This window comes from Leopardus geoffroyi, chromosome D3 (genome assembly GCF_018350155.1).
Source record: "Leopardus geoffroyi isolate Oge1 chromosome D3, O.geoffroyi_Oge1_pat1.0, whole genome shotgun sequence".
Taxonomy (NCBI): domain Eukaryota; kingdom Metazoa; phylum Chordata; class Mammalia; order Carnivora; family Felidae; genus Leopardus; species Leopardus geoffroyi.
In genome coordinates, this window is record NC_059339.1 from 29,728,409 (window position 1) to 29,746,569 (window position 18,161).

Sequence of the window (18,161 nt, forward strand, 5' to 3'; positions counted from 1 at the left end):
TCCACTCACTGAGTGCAAGAGGGAGAAGAGGCTGGGGTTCTGGACTGTGTCTTGGCCTCATCAGAAGCTGCACAGGAGACATGTGAACTGAGGGGTGGGCTGGGACTGGCAAGGAGACCCCTGTATGTAAGCTCTAGGCACCGCAGGACAGTAATCTGGGTGAAGGGGGTGGCTTGTATATGGGGTCCTCAGCTGGGCCAACCACGGCTCTCCCAGAAGTGAAGGGGCAGGCCTGAGGGGCTATGTGATGAGGTTCTGAGGGGAACCTGCGGGCCTGGCCAGTACCATGCTGGCCATTCCTGGGCTAGGATGGAATGGGAGGGGGTCATGGGGATGGGGCAGGCTGTGCATGTCGCTGTTGCAGGGCATGATTGGGAGGCTGTAGTGGGGGGCGGGGGGGAGGATGAGGGGGACGAGGCCCTGATGGCACTTTTTTTTAATGCTTACTTATTTATCTTGAGAGAGAGAGAGAAAGAGCACGTGCACGCGCGTATGGAAGGGGCAGAGAGAAAGGGAGAAAGAGAGTCCCAACCAGGCTTCAGGCTCAACATGGAACCCAACACGGGGCTGTATCTCACTACCCTGAGATCATGACCTGATCCGAAATCGAGATTCAGACGCTTAACCAACTGAGCCACTCAGGTGCCCCATCTTACATTTTTGTACATGGTGTGAGGTAGGGTTTGAGGTTCCTATCTCCTACTACATCTCCCCAGTTCTTCTAGTCTTATTTATTGAATAGATACTCTTTCACCTGTTGCATTCCTAGGGCAACTTGGTTGAACACGTGTGTGGGTCTATTCTAGACTCTCTTATGTCCCATTGATCTGTTCCTCTGTCTTGATGCCGACGCCACACTGTCTTGATTACTGCAGCTTTTTTTTTTTTTTCCAACGTTTATTTATTTTTGGGACAGAGAGAGACAGAGCATGAACGGGGGAGGGGCAGAGAGAGAGGGAGACACAGAATCGGAAACAGGCTCCAGGCTCTGAGCCATCAGCCCAGAGCCCGACGCGGGGCTCGAACTCACGGACCGCGAGATCGTGACCTGGCTGAAGTCGGACGCTTAACCGACTGCTCCACCCAGACGCCCCTGTTACTGCAGCTTTTTAAGCAAGTTTTGAAATTAGGCAGGATTAAGTCCTCCGGCTTTGTTCTATCTCAGAACTTCTTTATCCATCCTGACTTCTTTGTGTATGCACATAAATTTTAGAGTCAGTGTAGTAATTTCTATAAAACAGAAAGCTTGCTGGAATTTGAATTTCAGTTCTGTTGACTCTTTTAGTCATTTGGAGAGAACTGTCATCTTACCAATATTGAGTCTTTGGTTGAAGAACAGGACATATTTTTCTCTCTTAATTAGAGCTGCTTGACTTCTCTCAGCGCTGCTCTGTGGTTTTTAGTCTTTAGGTGTTACACATTTTTCTTTAAATGTTTTCCTACTTTTTGGTTTGGTTTGGTTTAGTGCTATTGTAAATGGTATTGTTAAATTTTCATTTTCTGATTTTGCTACTGTTTACTTACTAGTTCTCGTAGATTTTTAAAAATTAATTTATTATTATTTTTTTGTAATCTCTACACCCAAAGTAGAGCTTGAATTCAGGACCCTGAGATGAAGAGTCATAAGCTCTTCCAACTGAGCCAGCCAGGTGCCCCCTAGATATATCTATATCTATATCTATATCTATATCTATATCTATATCTATATCTATATCTATATTATATCTATATTATATCTATATTATATCTATATATCTATCTCTATATCACATATATCTGTACATCTATATCTATATCTATCTATGTAAATATAAATATAAATTTTTTTTTGGTTGAGGGGGTAGATTCCTTTTGGATTTTGTTCATATGTTATCCTGCTGTCTATAAACAGACAGTTTTACTTTTTGCTTTCTGATCTTTATATTTCTTATTTCTTTTATTGTTATAACTTATTATTATAAAAATGACATTTTAATGACTTAGTTGCTTTTACCCCAATCTTCAACTAAAATGATCCTCTAGTCTAGTAAGATGCTTTCCTGTGGCTTTAAGGGCCTCACTGACCCTGTGGCGAGGCCCCTTGGAGTACTAACCGTGGCCTGGGCCTGTGGGGTGGGGATGAAGCTCACAGGTGGGCCTGGATATACCCCGGACTCCTAGTGAAGTACCCACCCTAAGGGCCTGTGTGTCCTACTGGGAGAGGACAGCCAGTGGCCCTGCACCTGATCCAGGGTGTGGGATTGGGGCATGGTGCTGTTTCTAGGACAGAGCTGGCACCGTGCTCCCAGCCCAATGCCGGTCCAGGCACCAGCATGCATTCTGCATGTGCCAGGTTTCACTGCAAGCTTTCAGGGACTCCTGTGGGCATCAGATGTCATCCTAGGGGGCAGGGTCTCTCTCATGTGCCCTGTGGGCTTTGGGGCTGTCTTGCAATGAGGAGTTCAAGCCCTTGTCCCATAGCTAGGACTGCTGGACTGATTATGTGTCTCCCTAGGACATAAGGACAGGGCCGTGGTAAGTGCTACTGGTGGTGACACCGTCATCTGTCACAGGACTTGACATGGAGGAAGGCAAGGAAGGAGGCACGTGGCTGGGCATTAGCACACGGGGGAAGCTGGCCGCGCTCACCAACTACCTGCAACCACGGCAGGACCGGGATGCCCGGGGCCGAGGTACCATGGGGCAGTGGTGGAGCGGGCAGGGCAGGGGGTGGGCTTTCCTTGGGCACATGTAGACGCAGGAGGTAGAAGAAGGGGAAGAGGGGTGTTTCTGGTCCTAAGGCCCACTGGCTGCCATTACTGTGGGAACCACCTGCTGCCCGGCCCACGCAGCACACACCTGCACAGATAGGGTTTGCCCCTCTCAGGGAACACTCTCCACACTTGTGCCCCAACCAAAGTGTCGCTTCTGACTGTCGTCATTGTTCCCCACCTGTCAAATGTTTGCAGAGCAATACCCCCTTGGAAGACACACATTGTTCCCACGGAAGATTTTTTTCCCTCATGCTGTACTTCATTAGGGGGTATAATTGAAGAAAAAAAAATTAAAACCCAACACAAACAGAGTTCTTGATGCAGACCTCCTTAGCTGCTAGGTCAATGAGATATGGCTGGCATGGTGGTGTTTAGCTCGTACCAGCCCCATGTCAGTCTCCCCATGAAGAGGGACTCAGCCCTGCTGCCTTGGCCACGTGTGTCTGTCCCCTACCCACAGGTGAACTTGTGACCCACTTTCTGACTACAGACATGGACAGCTTGTCCTACTTGAAGAAGGTCTCTGCGGAGGGCCACCTGTACAACGGCTTTAACCTCATAGCAGCTGACCTGAGGTGGGTCTGCTGGGAGGGAGATGGCAACCCACTGGGTGCTGCCACAGAGCTGGGTCATGGGCTTGACAGGAAGTGGGGTTCCCACCCTGCCACTAAGCTTGGGGTACTGTGGTGGCCTCCCCAGGGACATTGCTCCTGTTGGACATGGTGAGGGTCCCGAGGACCAACCGACTATCATGGGGACTCAACGAACAGAGCTCGGGCTTTCTGTGGTGCTGTGAGGGCCACCAGCTCCTGCACGACAGCTGTAGCATGACTCCAGTGGGCATCTCCAGGCATGAGGCCTCCCCATGTCTGTGGCGAAGGAGTCCCCTGTTTTGGCGCTGCCCCTCACATGCCCTGCTCTCTGGTGGCAGAAGCGTCCCAGGCTAGAGAAGGAAGGTCCAAGCACCACTGACTGGTGTGGAGCCCGGCAGCACGGTGTGGTTGGGTGCTGCTGAGCGCTGGAGCCTCACGGCAGCTTCTCCAGGGAGGCGTGTCTGAGCCTGCAGCACAGCTCATTTCAGGTTCTGCAAGGCACTCAATGGATAGCTCCCTAGGCCTGTCTGGAGTTGTCAAGGGGGCAACAAAGCTGTCCCAGCTGCCCACGGGCCCTGTCACCAGAGGACATGGACACTCGCCTGTACAGGCGTTTGGGGCAAGTCTTTCCCTACTTGCAGTCAGACAAGTAGGCAAGGAGCAGAGGCAGGTGGAAGGGTCCCCAAGGAAGCACAGGCCTGGAGCCTCAGGGGTGCCTGTGCTGGCTGAGTTAGGAGTCTGGCTGCTGGAACCCAGCAGAGGGCCTGGGCCATGTGGGGAAGTGGCATTTGGGGATGTTGCCAGGTCCACGTGAGGCACACAGAGGTGCAGCAGCCAGTAGTTACCTGCGTAGCTGTTTGGGGGATGTGCTGAGCCCTTCATGTGCAACACTTGGCATGTCCTCACAGCCACCACCCTGTGTACACCTGATATGGCTGAGCTCCGACAGGCAGCTGACATGGCTAAGACCCCTGCTGGAGTGACGTAGGGCTGGGGTCTTGTGGTGCTTCTCTGGGCACCTGGCTGGGGGGTCCAGGTGCCTCTGGAGACAGTAGTCACATCCCATCAGGTGGGCACCAGGTTGGGAAGAAGCACTGCACGCACGGCCGTGGTGCCACTGGACACCAGCCGGTAGCATCTGTGTTTCTGAGCCATCAGTGGCTGCAGCCTGGCTTCTCAGAGTGTGTTTATCTCTGTGACTCCCATGCCTGGACCCTGGCCACAACCCTGTATTAGCTCAGACACCAGCTACCCTGCTCTGGACCTCCACAGGGCTGCCTGTAGCCCAGGGCCTATTGGTCAGCAGCATTTGCTGAGTGTCAGTTGAGAAGTGGGCACTGCCTGTGGTCCACTTCCCACTGTGGACACTGAGCTTTGTGGTGAAGTAATTGTTGGTGTTTGGTACAGGTTAGCAGGAGTCACGCGGGACCCATGTCCCTGGCGGGGGGATCCCAGAGCCCATGCCCAGGGCTGGCGGTCAGATGGCGGGCAGAAGCGGGGGGATGGCTGGGGTTGCGTGTTAGGTGCCAGTCTCCCGCCTGGCCCTGTCTACAAGCGTGCAGACAAATGTGCAGACAGAAGAGTAGACGCTATTGACAGTCTTGGTGTATAAGGCAGATCACGTCAGGTGGGGGAGTGGTAATGTCACAGCCACGAAGGATGGCCAATGTGGAGAGGCCCTGGCTGGGTGTTCCCACCTCTGATGCCCCAGGGCCCATGTGCATTTCTCTGAGTAGGCCTCGCAGAGCTGCTGGAGGATTCAGGCATTTGTGGGAACAGCCCGACAAGGTGGGTAGGGTGTCCTGTGCTCCCTTCCACAGGACTTGTACTTCAGAGATGTGGCCCAGGAACTGTAGGCGTTTTGTGTATTTTGCCCTTCGGTGAAGTGGGCATCCATCTCTCACATTCTCCCTCCCTGCTGCCCTCGCCTTGTGTGCCCCTGCTGCCAATGCCCCAGAGGTCAGTGGAGGTCATCAGTTTCCATCAGGGTAGGTGGTCAGTGCCCCATGGTTTGCCAATGACCAGATGCCTGTCCTGAGCCTGTTTCCTTCTACAAGGAGCCCTAGGCCCACTGTGCCTTAATTGTCCACTGCATGTGGACACACACCTGCCGCGTGGATAGTCGCATTGATGTAGAGGCTGAAGTGTCCATGGAAGGAGGTGGGTGCTGGCACAGACACTTGTTCCCTTGCCCTCCATGCTCCCCCTGTACAGGGACCACTTTGCCTATCTATCGTTCTGTGTACATCTGATCCAGTCTGGGAGACCAGTAGCCCAGCAGGACTTGGTGCTCAGCAGCCATGTCAAGTGGCTGGGTGATGAGGGCCCTGTGCTCTGAGTGGATGCATGCATGGGCAGGTGGCTCCTATAGGTAGGACTAGGGCCCATCAGTGCCTGAACAGCTCTCCTGGCTCCTGGGGCCACAGGGTTGGACCATATCTCCCTAGACACAGCCCTCAAGGACAGGTGGCAGCCAGGGGGAACCCAGCGGGTTATTCCCAAGGGCCAGGTGTGCAGGGCAGAGGCCAGAGGGAGTCAGCGGTAACCAAGCAGCCCTGGCGATAGGTGCCAGGAAGAAGTCAGGGCCGAGAAGAAAAGAATCCCATCATCATCATAGCTGGTCCCTAACCAGGCATGGGGAGAGTTGGTGTCCAATCCATGGGTCTTCATGCTTTCTAGGTTTTTGCCTACAAACAAAATTCCTGAAGTCATTAGCCAGATATCTTAAGAAATGAGCCAGCGGCTGTGGGGAGGAAAAAGATGAGCAGAATGTGAAGCCATGTGGGGCCAGAGTGGACATTACCGGTGGAACTCCCCAGCAGCCCCACCTGGTCTTTGCGATTGTTCATCTTGAAGGCTCAGGTCCCATGTGTGGTGGTCTCCGTGCCTCCAGGAGGGCGGCTCACAGACCAGGAAGAGTCCTTCTCCAGTTTGCAGAGAAGGCAATTCTAAGTCTTAGTAGGAAGATTTGCTATGGTATTTAGTAGGAGTGGGAACATTTTCAGCTCTGAGCACTTTGAACTATTTTTAAATGTACATGCAGTGCATGAAAGTAGGCAAATGTGATCTTTGATGCTTTGTTCTGAAGCCTCTGTTACCCTGGGGCATCCCTCTCTGTCTGGAGGTATCCAGAGATGAGCTGTGTGGGTGGTGACTGGTGTTTATGGGTACAGAGCAGTTATCGACACATGAGCCTGCAAGTACCCATGCCACGGGAGCATTCAATGAGGCAGGAGGGTCTTTTAGATGCTGTCCCTCCCAGGCTGCTCCCAAGCCATTGGTCCCTGCAGTGAGCCAGGAGTCAGGAGCTAGGAGACTCAAAGCGCCTACCTGAGAGGCCCCTGAGAGGCTGGAGCCCTGACTAGCTCCTGCCCTGGCTATGGCGAGCCATTGTCCCTGTGCTGGGAATGGGGCCGTGGGGATTGCCAGGCAGTAAGAGATCAGAACCCCCCATGGCTCCCTTCTGACCCTCTCTCTCCTCCTGTCTACAGCACAGAGAAGGGAGATGTCGTTTGCTACTATGGAAACCGGGGGGAGCCTGAGCCTGTCGTCCTGGCACCAGGTAAGCCTGCTCTGGTGGGTGGTAACAAAGTGGGGGCTGCTTCTATAGGGACACCTGTATACTTTTCAGAGCCTGGGTCCCTGTCACATTTCTCTCCTGGGACTATGCTCTTCTGCTGTTCGTGTATCTTATGGCCCCAGAGTCCACATGTCAGGCTGCCTACAGCCAAGGCTACCTGCCCACAGCTTAAGCCTTCCCTAGCACTGAGCTCTTGATTGCCAGAGAGAATCAAAAACTAAGAGGCAAAAAAGGACACAGGCCCCTCTTACCTTTCTTACACAGGCCCCTCTTACAATTCTATGCATTGGCCCAGAGGCCTTTGTGGAAGCATCTGGAAAGCACCCCTGTGATGCCCTCCCTCAGTTTATCAGTACTTGAGATTCTGTGACTGGAGATGCTTGTTTTCTGCTCAAGAAAGGAAGGATGGGATAGAGGGAGGGAGGGAAATCATTTCAAATACATCATGTTGTTTCCTTGAGCTTGACCTTGCCTGATCCGTGTCACTTTTTTTGAATAGCAGCTTTGTTGGGGCGCCTGGGTAGCTAAGTCTATTGGGCATCCGACTTCAGCTCAGGTCATGATCTCATGTTCCATGAGTTCGAGCTCCGCGTCAGGCACTGTGCTGACAGCTCAGAGCCTGGAGCCTGCTTCAGATTCTGTGTCTCCTTCTCTCTCTGCCCCTCCCCAGCTCATACCCTGTTCCCCTGCCCTCAAAACATAAATAAACATCAAAAAAAAAAAAAAATGTAAATAGAAGCTTTGTTGAGATATAATTCATGTATCATACAATTTACTCATTTTAACTGTACCATTCAGTAGGTTTGAGTCTATTCTCAAAGGTGTGCAATTATCACACCTGCTGTTGAACTGCTATTGAATTCTGTCACATTTTCATCACCCTTAAGGGAAACCCCCATCCCCATTAGCATTTACCCCCCACTCTTCCTACCCCTCAGCCCTAGGGAGACGCAGAATCTAAAGCAGGCTCCAGGCTCTGAGCTGTCAGCACAGAGCCCGATGCGGGGCTCGAACTCACTAACTGTGAGATCATGACCTGAGCTGATGTCGGATGCTCAACCGACTGAGCCACCCAGGCACCCCTCTTTCTTTCTTTCTTTCTTTTTTTTTTTTTAAGTTTATTTATATTTTGAGAGAGAGAGAGAGAGATAGAGAATGCCAAGTAGGCTCCACACTGTCAGTGTTGAGCCTCATGTGGGGCCCAGACTCACAGACTACGAGATCATGACCTGGGCCAAAGTTGGGTGTTTAACCGACTAAGCCACCCAGGCGTCCCCCACTAAGCTACTTTCTGTCTCTGTAGATCTGCTTGTTCTAGATATTTCATATAAATGCAATCATACAATATGTGGCCTTTTGTGACTGGCTTCTTTCATACCATCATGTTTTCAATGTCCATCCATGTTGTAGCATGAATTAAGGCTTCATTCCTTTTTACAGCTGAATAATAATTCCGTTGCCCAGATATTCTATATGTTGTTTCTCCATTCATCTGGTTGATGGACACTCAGGTTGCTTTCACCTTTTGGCTGTTGTGGGTAATGCTGCCGTGAACACTTGTTACAAGTTTTTGTGGGGACCCGTGTTTTCATCTTTCTTGTTTTTATACCTAGGAATGGAATTTCTGGGTGGTAAGGCCCCTGTGTAGCCTCTTTTGGGAGCTGCCAAACTGTTTTCCAAAGTAGCTGCACCATTTATGTTCTCCCTAGCAGCATGTGAGTTTCCGATTTTTCCACATCCTCACCAACAGTTGTTATTGTCTTTTTTTTTTTAATGTTTATTTTTGAGAGAAAGACAGAGCATGAGTGGGGGAGGAACAGAGGGAGAGGGAGACAGAGGATCTGAAGCAGGCTCCACGCTGACAGCAGAGAGCCTGATGTGGGGCTTGAGCTCATGAACTGTGAGATCACTACCTGAGCTGAAGTCAGATGCTCAACTGACTGAGCCACCCAGGTGCCCCGTCTGTCTTTTTGATTTTAGCCACCCTAGTGGATATGAAGTATCTTATGGTGGTTTCGATTTGTGTTTCTCTGATGGCAGATGATACTGAGCCTCTTTTCGTGTACTTATAATTCATTTATCTGTCTTCTTTAGTCCTTTGCCCATTTTTTAAAATTGGGTTCTTTGTATTTTTATTATTGAGTTGTTCTTTTTTTTATTTTTAATTTTTTTCGCATTAAAAAAAACTTGTTGCTCTTGATGGATAAAGCACAATGATAACCCAGCCTGGTGGCCCCCAGGGCTGTTTTCCTTGGAGGTGGCTATGGCCACCTCAGACTTAGTTGAGATCCTCACCTGAAAGCTTGTGGCTCCGTGTCCTCAGTGCATCTTTCAGGGTGCATGACTCCGAGTTCACCTGCCACTGCTGCCTGCGGCTCCAGGGGCCTCTTCACTTCAAGGCCGTGCCTCTCCTTTTTTTCTTTTTTTTTTTTTTTTTAAGTGTTTATTTATTTATTTATTTTTTTCAACGTTTATTTATTTATTTATTTATTTATTTTTTTTTTTTTTTAAATTTTTTTTCAACGTTTATTTATTTTTGAGACAGAGAGAGACAGAGCATGAACGGGGGAGGGGCAGAGAGAGAGGGAGACACAGAATTGGAAACAGGCTCCAGGCTCCGAGCCATCAGCCCAGAGCCCGACGCGGGGCTCGAACTCACGGACCGCGAGATCGTGACCTGGCTGAAGTCGGACGCTTAACCGACTGCGCCACCCAGGCACCCCAACGTTTATTTATTTTTTTTTGGGACAGAGAGAGACAGAGCATGAACGGGGGAGGGGCAGAGAGAGAGGGAGACACAGAATCGGAAACAGGCTCCAGGCTCTGAGCCATCAGCCCAGAGCCCGACGCGGGGCTCGAACTCACGGACCGCGAGATCGTGACCTGGCTGAAGTCGGACGCTTAACCGACTGCGCCACCCAGGCGCCCCATCCTTTTTTTGACATGAGAAACCCTTTTCTTTCTTGTCACACATTCTTTTAACCCACTGAGAACTTGTTCGGAGAAAGTAGTGCTGAGACTCTATGGCTCCCCCTTCAGGGTCCTGGCCAGTATAGAGTAGAGGTGGGCCCTGCCCACTCTCACTGAGTGAGGCTCTTGTGATGTTAGCAGGCTCCCTAACCGCTGACATATCCAGCACGTACCCCTCTGGCCTCAGGTTGCTGATTCTCCCACCCTTGACCTTCTCAGGTGGATCCATACCTTGCAGCTTTTTCCAGCTTAGAGATGGCGGTGAGATGGGGAGATGGTTCCTTCTTGAGTATCCCCTTGCCTGTGCCCAGTCGGAATTTAGGTTGTCTATTCCCTATTATTCTGCCTATCAAGGCCACTTGACACCTGTGCCTCAAGGTCTCCTGTGAATGCCCTGCTGTGTTGAGTTCTCCACTCCTTGCCACACAAACGGGTCAGAAATACACATAGAGAAGGTGCTAGAGTATGGGGTGGCCTGGCCTCAGTACCCCCGGACCATACTCTTGGCCCCTTGCCCAGGGTGGGTAGGTGGGTGGGTGGGAGTTTACCCTGAATTCAGACAGTGAGGTCTCTGCACCGGCTGGAGTGTCCCCCTTTCTGCAGGGACCTATGGACTAAGCAATGCACTGCTGGAGACACCCTGGAGGAAGCTGTGCTTTGGAAAGCAGCTCTTCCTGGAGGCCGTGGAGCGGAGCCAGGAGCTGCCCAAGGATGCCCTCATCGCCCAGCTCCTGCACGTGCTCAACAATGATGAGGCGTGAGTGGGCAGGTCCAGCTGGGGCAATCAGAGCATCCCTCTTCTGCCCTAGCCCTGGACATAGAATCAGGCAGGCTCTCCTGTCCTGGGAGGCTCATGGAAGGGACTGGGACACGTTCCTCACCCTGGGGTAGCCTGTACGGACACACTGTTCTTTGCTCCTCTCCTACCTGCTCCCCTCCTGGGCTTCTGCACTTGGAAGCTCAGTGCTCTCAGAGGCTTGATGCAGGCCTTTGTGGGACAGAGAGTAGCTGGAGGTTCACCGCGTCCGCACACAGCTACTGGGAGATTGTAGAAAGCTCCCCAGTAGTTCGCAAACCACAGAAACAAGCAGACGACCTAGGAGTATGTCATGAAGTTAACTGTCCTTTCAACATGCTGTCCTATCAGTGCTGTGGCACAGACATGCCTGTCCCAGGAATTGCCTGGGGGAAAGTTGCCCCTGACCTGACTTCCTTCAGGCACTTCAGTGGCCTCTGCACAGGGCACCTGCCCTAGGGACACCACCCTCTGGTGTGTCTTGACCATCAGCTGGGGGTCAGAGGTGCTGGAAAGCTACCTTCCTTCCATTCAGTAATGTGGCCCATACTCAGGCCAGGCCACTATCCTGCCCAGATGCCCCGTAGCCCCTCAGAGGAGCCTCCACGGGCTGCCTCCCACTCTTCTCTCCTGGGACCCTCCTGGCCCCTTGCTTACTCTCTCTCTCTTCTCCAAACCACGAACCATGGCTCCTTCTGCTTCAGCACAGCCGCCCCTCAGGAAAGTCCTACTTGGGCTGGCCCAGCATCCTATGCTCAGCTGCAAGTCCACGTGGCCCTTGGTCACTGTCTGCCATCCCCTCTGGCCTGAAATGGGGTCCTGGCTGCCTGGATTGACAGCTGTGGTCCCAGCACCAGCTTCAGTGGCTGGTAAGCCACAGGGCTTGAATGGGCTCCTGTCACATGGAGGGATGCCCGTGGGGTACCTCTTGGAGTAGGCAGGGAGTGTGTGGGGCCAGTGACTCCCTCAGCCAGGCCCCCACCCCTAGCACCCCAACCACTCAAACCTCACCAAGACAGGAAGGTGAGTTTGCTCCGGGAGATGGCTTCTGTCCTTCCTGTGGGTGGCCCTGTACAGCTCTGACTAGATGGACCCCTGGCATTTACAGATTCATCAGAGCCTTCCTCAGTGCTCAGCTCACAGGTGCTCATGTCCCTGGGTCCTAGGGAAGGCTCCTGGTGGTTCTGGAAGGGGGGCTGGCCCGGCAATCACTATCTGGCAGCCGGGGCTCAGTGATGGACTCCTGAATAAAAAATTGGACTGAGATTTGAGGCCTTCAGCAGGAAAGTGCACAGAACAGCCCTCATGGATTCCCCAACCACTTCGTGAAGCTGGTGGGCTCCTTAGGCACCGCAGGCTTTGAGGACATCAGGAGGGGCTGCAGGTTGGGTGGGTGGAGGCAATGGTGACCCCTCCTCTTTTCTTCCAGGCAGCTGCCAGACCCAGCTATTGAGGACCAGGGCAGGGAGTATGTGCAGCCCTTTCTGAGCAAGTACGCAGCTGTGTGTGTGCGCTGCCCAGGCTATGGCACCAGGTACGAGGGGCTGCTGGGTGTGTTCAGTCCTGTCCCATGAGGAACCCGGCCTTCCCTCAACTCTATGGATCCCAGAGCCTCTGCCCTGTCTAAAAGCAGGTGCTATTTCAGCTTGGGGGGTTGTGGGGCCAGCAGATACCACATTAGTTAATGTTAGCATGAAATGCCTGCTGGCTCCCATGGGTGCTGCAAGAATGGTTCCTGGGCTGTTTCCTGCTCCCTACACAGCCATAGGGGAGCTGGGATGGCTACGGGCACCCTTGGGTTGGCAAATCCCTGTGGGCGCAGAGGTCCCACTGCCCGGCACTTCCCCTCGCTCGCCCTATGTCCTTGAGCCTGTCACATTCCCTGTGTGACCAGGGCAGGGATTATTAGGTCATCTCAGCCTGGGGACATCACCTAATGGAAGGGCAACTACTAGTCTCAGCTGCAAGGAGAGAATGCCTGGGAGGGAGGAGCTGTTGGCATCAGTGTCTCCTGTGCCAACAAGTTCCTTCCCTGTCTCTCCCTCCTGGGCAGAGGAAGATTGGCTTCGTGTGTGTCAGGGAGGCCCAGTCCACCCATGTGGTTCTGCCCAGGGTAGCCCATATGCTATACTTGGACCTGCCTGGGAAGTACAGAAGAGGGTAGGCTTCTGGACCAGCCAGGATGCTCCAGGAGTGTGCACCTGGCCCACCTGGCCTATAGGCCGACTGTAGCCGTGTGCACAGCCACATCTGCCTGGACTTGGCTTACACCAGGCCCCGTGGGTACCAGCCTCCTTCCAGGCTGGAAGCTTGCTGTGACTATGATGGATAGGCCAAGCGCTTGGGGGCCCACAGCCGTAAGGACTCAGGGATGGGGTGCTTGGGTGGTGGCAAGTGCTGAGTGATGCCAGGGTGATGTCACATGTACTCTGAGTGCATGGTGATGTTGCAAGTATGGTTGGTGTTCGGGTTCAGGCCAGCCCAAGTCTTCCATCCTCTAGGAAATGACAACTTCAAGCCCTCTAGCTGGGGGATAGGATGGTAGGCAGGGTCAGGGTGGTGTCAATGTCCAGCACTGATGCTCCAGCACCCGAGTGTTATAGACTTGAATGGTGGTCTTTCCATTGGGCAGGCTTTTCCCTTGGCAAGTGGCAGGGCATCAGTTTTTTTCAAGCTTGTCCTCTGTCATAGACTTATTTTCTTATTTTCCTGCTCACGTGTACTCATGTGCATGAGGCAGAGTGCCAGGTCTGCTCCCTGGCTGAGTGTGTGGCTGCTGGGTCCAGCTGCAGCTGGACCAGTCTTCAGCATGTGTGTGCCCATCCTGGGTGTTGGCCTATGCTCGGCTGCTCAGGGACCTGGTGCCTGCCCTCTGTCAGGGGGAGACAGGTGCTGACTAAGTGAGGTATGGCCTTGGGGAGGGCTGGCAGGAGGAGAGAAGGTGCACTGAGCATTTGGGATGGGTAGTGGGGAAGGAGGACAGGAGAGAGTTCCCGGTGACCGAGGCCTCATTTGGGGCTCTGACAGGCAGGCAGGAGGCTGAGGGCAGAGGGCTAAACGTGGGCCCCTTGCTCTCTTTCAGAACCAACACAGTCATCCTCGTGGACGCGGACGGGCATGTGACCTTCACAGAACGTAGCATGCTGGACAAGGACCCCTCCTGCTGGGAGACCAGCACCCACGAGTTCAAGCTGCAGAGCTAACCCTTCCCCCTGGATGTGGCCACTGGGCTCCAGGAAGGCCCTGCCTCAAGGGCTAGTATGGATAGGAACTATCACATGTACTGCCTGTGACTTGGCCAGCATCCCCCAGGACCAGGGTCCTCTGGTGTTTGTGTGACCTGTCTGTGTTGTCATGTCCAGCTCAGGGTCCACCCTCATGCCAGTGGGAGTGACAGAGTCACATGGCCAGGTCTGAGAGGGGCTCAGGTGTGCTATGCATGTGTGAAGGCACCTGGGCCTACCCCCTGCCCAAGCACAGAGGCACACACTCAAGGCACATGTTTCCACGCATACCTGCAGGTGCATGGTCACACACACACACACGCACATGCACATATGAGCAACAGAGAGGTACACACACACACACACTCCCAGGCATACCCACACATGCGTGCCACACAGGCAGAGGTGTGCCTCTCACATCCACATGTGCTTCTGGCTAGTGGGTCTTTGCTTTGACCAAAACAACAGGAGTAGACTGTTGTTTAAGAGTGGCTCCTCTCCTGGGTGTAGTCCACTTCTGGACAACCAGACTTGCTCTTAGAGAGGAGAGGCCCCATTTGGAATGAGAAATGAGAACAACTCCAGAAGAACCTGCTTTCATAACAAGCACCGCCTGGTTGGTTGTCCTTTGTGCTCTGGGGGATCTCCTATGTGCATGGGGTGGTCCTGTGGGGGAGGGGAGCGGTCTTGCATGCACCAGGGGTCCTGTGTATGCTGAAACACCTTGCCAGGCTCTCAGGCACCTACTTGCCTGCCCACTGGGGTCATGGGTCCTGAGCAGGCCCATCTCAGCGATGGGACACAGCCAACCCTTTCTATTTCCCTTCTCCTTGGGGAGTCGGACTTCATAGGAATCTGTCCTTGAACGTGAGACCTTGATAATAAAACTCTGAGGTGTGGTGAGTCCGTGCATTTCAGATCCTTGTGTGATGGGGAGACAGCTGTGCAGGGGATCAGTGGGGTTGCTCTCCTGGCCTGCAGGAGCTGCCAAGACATTTTCTTCAGAAGGAGCCTCTTCCCACTTTCTTCTTTTGCTCATGGGTTCCTGAGCATCATGATGGAAACCTGAGGGTCCGTTGACCTGTCCATCCATCTGTCCTTGGGCAGAGGCTGGGGTCTGAGAGAGCTTGTGTGTATGGGACACGGTAGGTACCAGATACAGGGCCTCCTGAGCTGGGCTGAGGAACCAGGGACTCATCTGGGTGAAGAGGAACCTCCTGAGAGTATAGTGTGATCAAGCCTGCACTTGGGGTGGACTGTGGAGGCCAGGGGATGGTAGGAAGTAGTGGGTTTCAGGGCAAGAGGACAAGTGGAGTGTCTCTTAACCCCAGGATCCTGGTTTTGGACAAGCACTTGGGAATTCTTGTCCCTGGCCCCAGCTGAGCATCAAGGAGTCCCACGTGTGTCCAGTGCTGAGACCCAGGCTTCCATTGCCTTTACAGCTGACCCCCAACTTGGCCTTTTCAGAGCCAATGAGAGCTTGGGGTAGGGTGTGGACCTGCACTGGGTCCTACTTGCCTCCTCAACCCTTCCCTCTTACCACCTGAAGCACCCCTCAGGGGCCCAATGTCCTCCTTGGCTCATTTCGAACTCAGAGGAAAAGTGTCTGAGCATGGTCAGGTTTGAATGGGATCCCCAGCAGCAGCATAGCCCATGCCTGCAGGCCCAGGGGTAAACTGGCCCCAAGTCCCACGTTTGCTGGTTGAGCCGTACTGAGCCAGGCTCCTAGCCTGGGTACTGCTGATGCCCTTCGTCTGCCTCAGTGGGCCATGCCACATCATGGACCAGTGCTCCACACCAGCACTCACCCTGGCCAGGCGTGTCGGCCCTCATGGCGCACCACTGGGCTGGTGCAAAGCCATCTGAAGACTTTCCTAGTTGTTTGCCTCTACCCAAGGACAGGGCCTGCATGGGATACTCCTGCCCTCAGCCTGTCCTGAGCTCCCCAAGGGCCTGAGCCCTCTGAAGATAGGGCAGCCCAAGATGTAGTTCTATCATTATGGGTTGAGTTGTGTGCCCCCTGAAAGATCTGTTGGTGTCCTAGTGCCCGTGCCTCAGAATGTGACCTTTATTAGGGTCTTTACAGAAGTAATCAAGATAAAATGAAGTCATTAGGGTGGGCCCTAATCCATTATAACTGATGTCCGTATCAAAAAGGGAAAATTTGGACACAGGGACAGACATGCATGCAGGCAGAATGGCCTATAAAGATGAGCTATGCTGTGTCATGCTAAGAAGAAACTACCAGAAGCTGAGAGAGACCTGGAATAGATCCTTCCTTGGTGCTGACACCTTTATCTCAGACTTCTGGCCGCCAGAACTGTGAGACAATAAATTTCTGTGGTTTAAGCCACTCATTTGTGGTACTTTGTTATGGCACTCTAGCAAACTAATACAATTGTGACCTTCGCTCTACAGATGAGGAAATTGAAGCTTGGGGAGATACCATAATAGTGTGTCAGTCCCCTGGCAGGTGGGAAGGCAGAGTCATGAAGCCAGGAAGGAGCAGGATGAGGACAAGGTACATCCTGGGGTGTCTTCCCTTGGGCCATGGCCCTCCCATGTTGGTCTCATCTGCTGCCCTGCACCACCCCCATCACCTCACTTACCTTGCCCTTGCCCCTGCCCCCACCCTTGGCCATGCTTTCTGCACAGCTCCTGCCCTGGGGCCTTTGCACTTGCTGTCCCTTCTGGTTGAAGAACTCTTCTCCCCCTATATCCAAACCACACTCTCCCTCACATCCTGCAACTCTTTGGTAAAGTCTTGGGAGGCATCCCATCTAAAGTTGCAATCTGCCTTGCCTTGGTCCCTGCTCTATTTTCTATAGTGGTTAGCACTGTAACATGCTATACATTTTGCTTGATTGCTTCTTGAATGCCTCCCTGTCAGAATGAGAGCTCCAGGAAGGCAAGGCCTTTCCTCTTTTGCCCATCACTGTATCCCCATGCCCAGGCCAAGTAGACATTTGAGCCAAGTATGACATTGCTGGCACTTCCAAAACTGCCATTCATTTAGGCCTTGAAGTGAGACCCTTTTGCAGTTAGAAGGGACCCTAGGAAACTATCCCTTCTAGAAGTGCTTTTGACATGCCACACGGAAGGCTTGGACCTGACCTTGGCATAGCTTAGCTAGTCCTCTCTGCTCATCACCAGATGCATTGGATCCCCGAGTCCCCTGTATGGGTCCTCTTTTCCCAGATGGATGGGGAATTCACTGCCTCTTCAGATGCCCCTTCCTAGATGAGCTGCTTCTGCTCTCTAGCTCTGAACAGCCAGTTGAGGTATGTTGGCATGGAGTCTGAGGTGTGGAGCTGACCAATATGGAAGCCAAATCTGTGAGTAAACAAGACCAGTCCAGGAATGCAGCTTGGCCTTGGGGCTTGTCTTGGCAGGTCTGAGCTGCTGGCCTTCTACCTGCAGAGACACCCTCCCATCCCTCTCCCTCCCCCCACAACCCCTCCTCTGCCCCCCACCAACACCTGGTTTTTTGGTCTCATCTGCCAGCAGATAGCATCATCTAGGCTCTTTAGGAGATACCTGGCTCATGGGTGAGTTGGGCTCAGGTGGAAACAGGAACCCAGAGAGAAAAGTTTCCTCCCACAGCTTGGGCTAGAGTTCCAGCTTCTAGGCATCCATCTGAGGATGGAGTCAGATGGAGACTGTGGGAAGCCAGCTGTAGTGTGTCTGAGGTCTCAAGGCTGAGGCAACTTGCCAAGCAAATGACAAAGTGTGGAGAGGTTGCTAAGGCTGGATGGTGCCATGCCAATGGTTCCTGAGCTCTGACCACTGGGCCAGGGCCAGCAGCTTGCCCAGCCACAGGGAAGCTGGCCTCCCTTGGCCAAGTCCAGGAGCCAGAACCTCATGGGGCTCGTTCACATTTTATTGTGAAGTAGCTTGTGCTAACCACTGGAGCAGCCAGGTGAACAGAAAAGGGGTAGGAAGGGACGGATGAGCCTGGGTAGGCCTCTAGCTTCCTCACCTGCAATACTCTCTCTCACCACTTTTTTTTGTTTTTCAAGTTTATTTTTTAGTAATCTCTACACCCAACATGGGGCTTGAACTCACAACCCTGAGATCAAGAGTCACATGCTCTTCTGACTGAGCCAGTCAGGTGCCCCTTTCCCTACCTTTTAAAATATTTTCATTTTGAAATGATTTCAACTTAACTAAAACCTTGAAAAAATAGAACAAAATATTCCAGTGTCCTTCACCCCAGTCCCCCAACTATTAACACCCTATCACTAG

General features: G+C 52.8%; 1 protein-coding gene across 7 annotated transcripts in view; it reads left to right on the plus strand.

The window, feature by feature from the left end:
- Positions 1-14,819, plus strand: part of TANGO2 (transport and golgi organization 2 homolog) — a 37,214-nt gene extending 22,395 nt beyond the window's left edge. For 3 of the 7 annotated variants that reach the window (XM_045456783.1, XM_045456784.1, XM_045456787.1), the window contains exons 4-9: positions 2,553-2,672; positions 3,214-3,328; positions 6,838-6,908; positions 10,500-10,653; positions 12,122-12,226; positions 13,775-14,819. In XM_045456783.1, coding sequence (XP_045312739.1) covers positions 2,553-2,672; positions 3,214-3,328; positions 6,838-6,908; positions 10,500-10,653; positions 12,122-12,226; positions 13,775-13,895 — 686 coding nt within the window. In that variant the 3' untranslated portion in view covers positions 13,896-14,819. Of the gene's footprint in view, positions 1-2,494; positions 2,673-3,213; positions 3,329-6,837; positions 6,909-10,115; positions 10,158-10,499; positions 10,654-12,121; positions 12,227-13,774 lie in introns of those variants that run through there. The other 4 variants (XM_045456782.1, XM_045456786.1, XM_045456788.1 and 1 more) reach the window with 3 other exon arrangements.
- Positions 14,820-18,161: the final 3,342 nt, after the last annotated feature.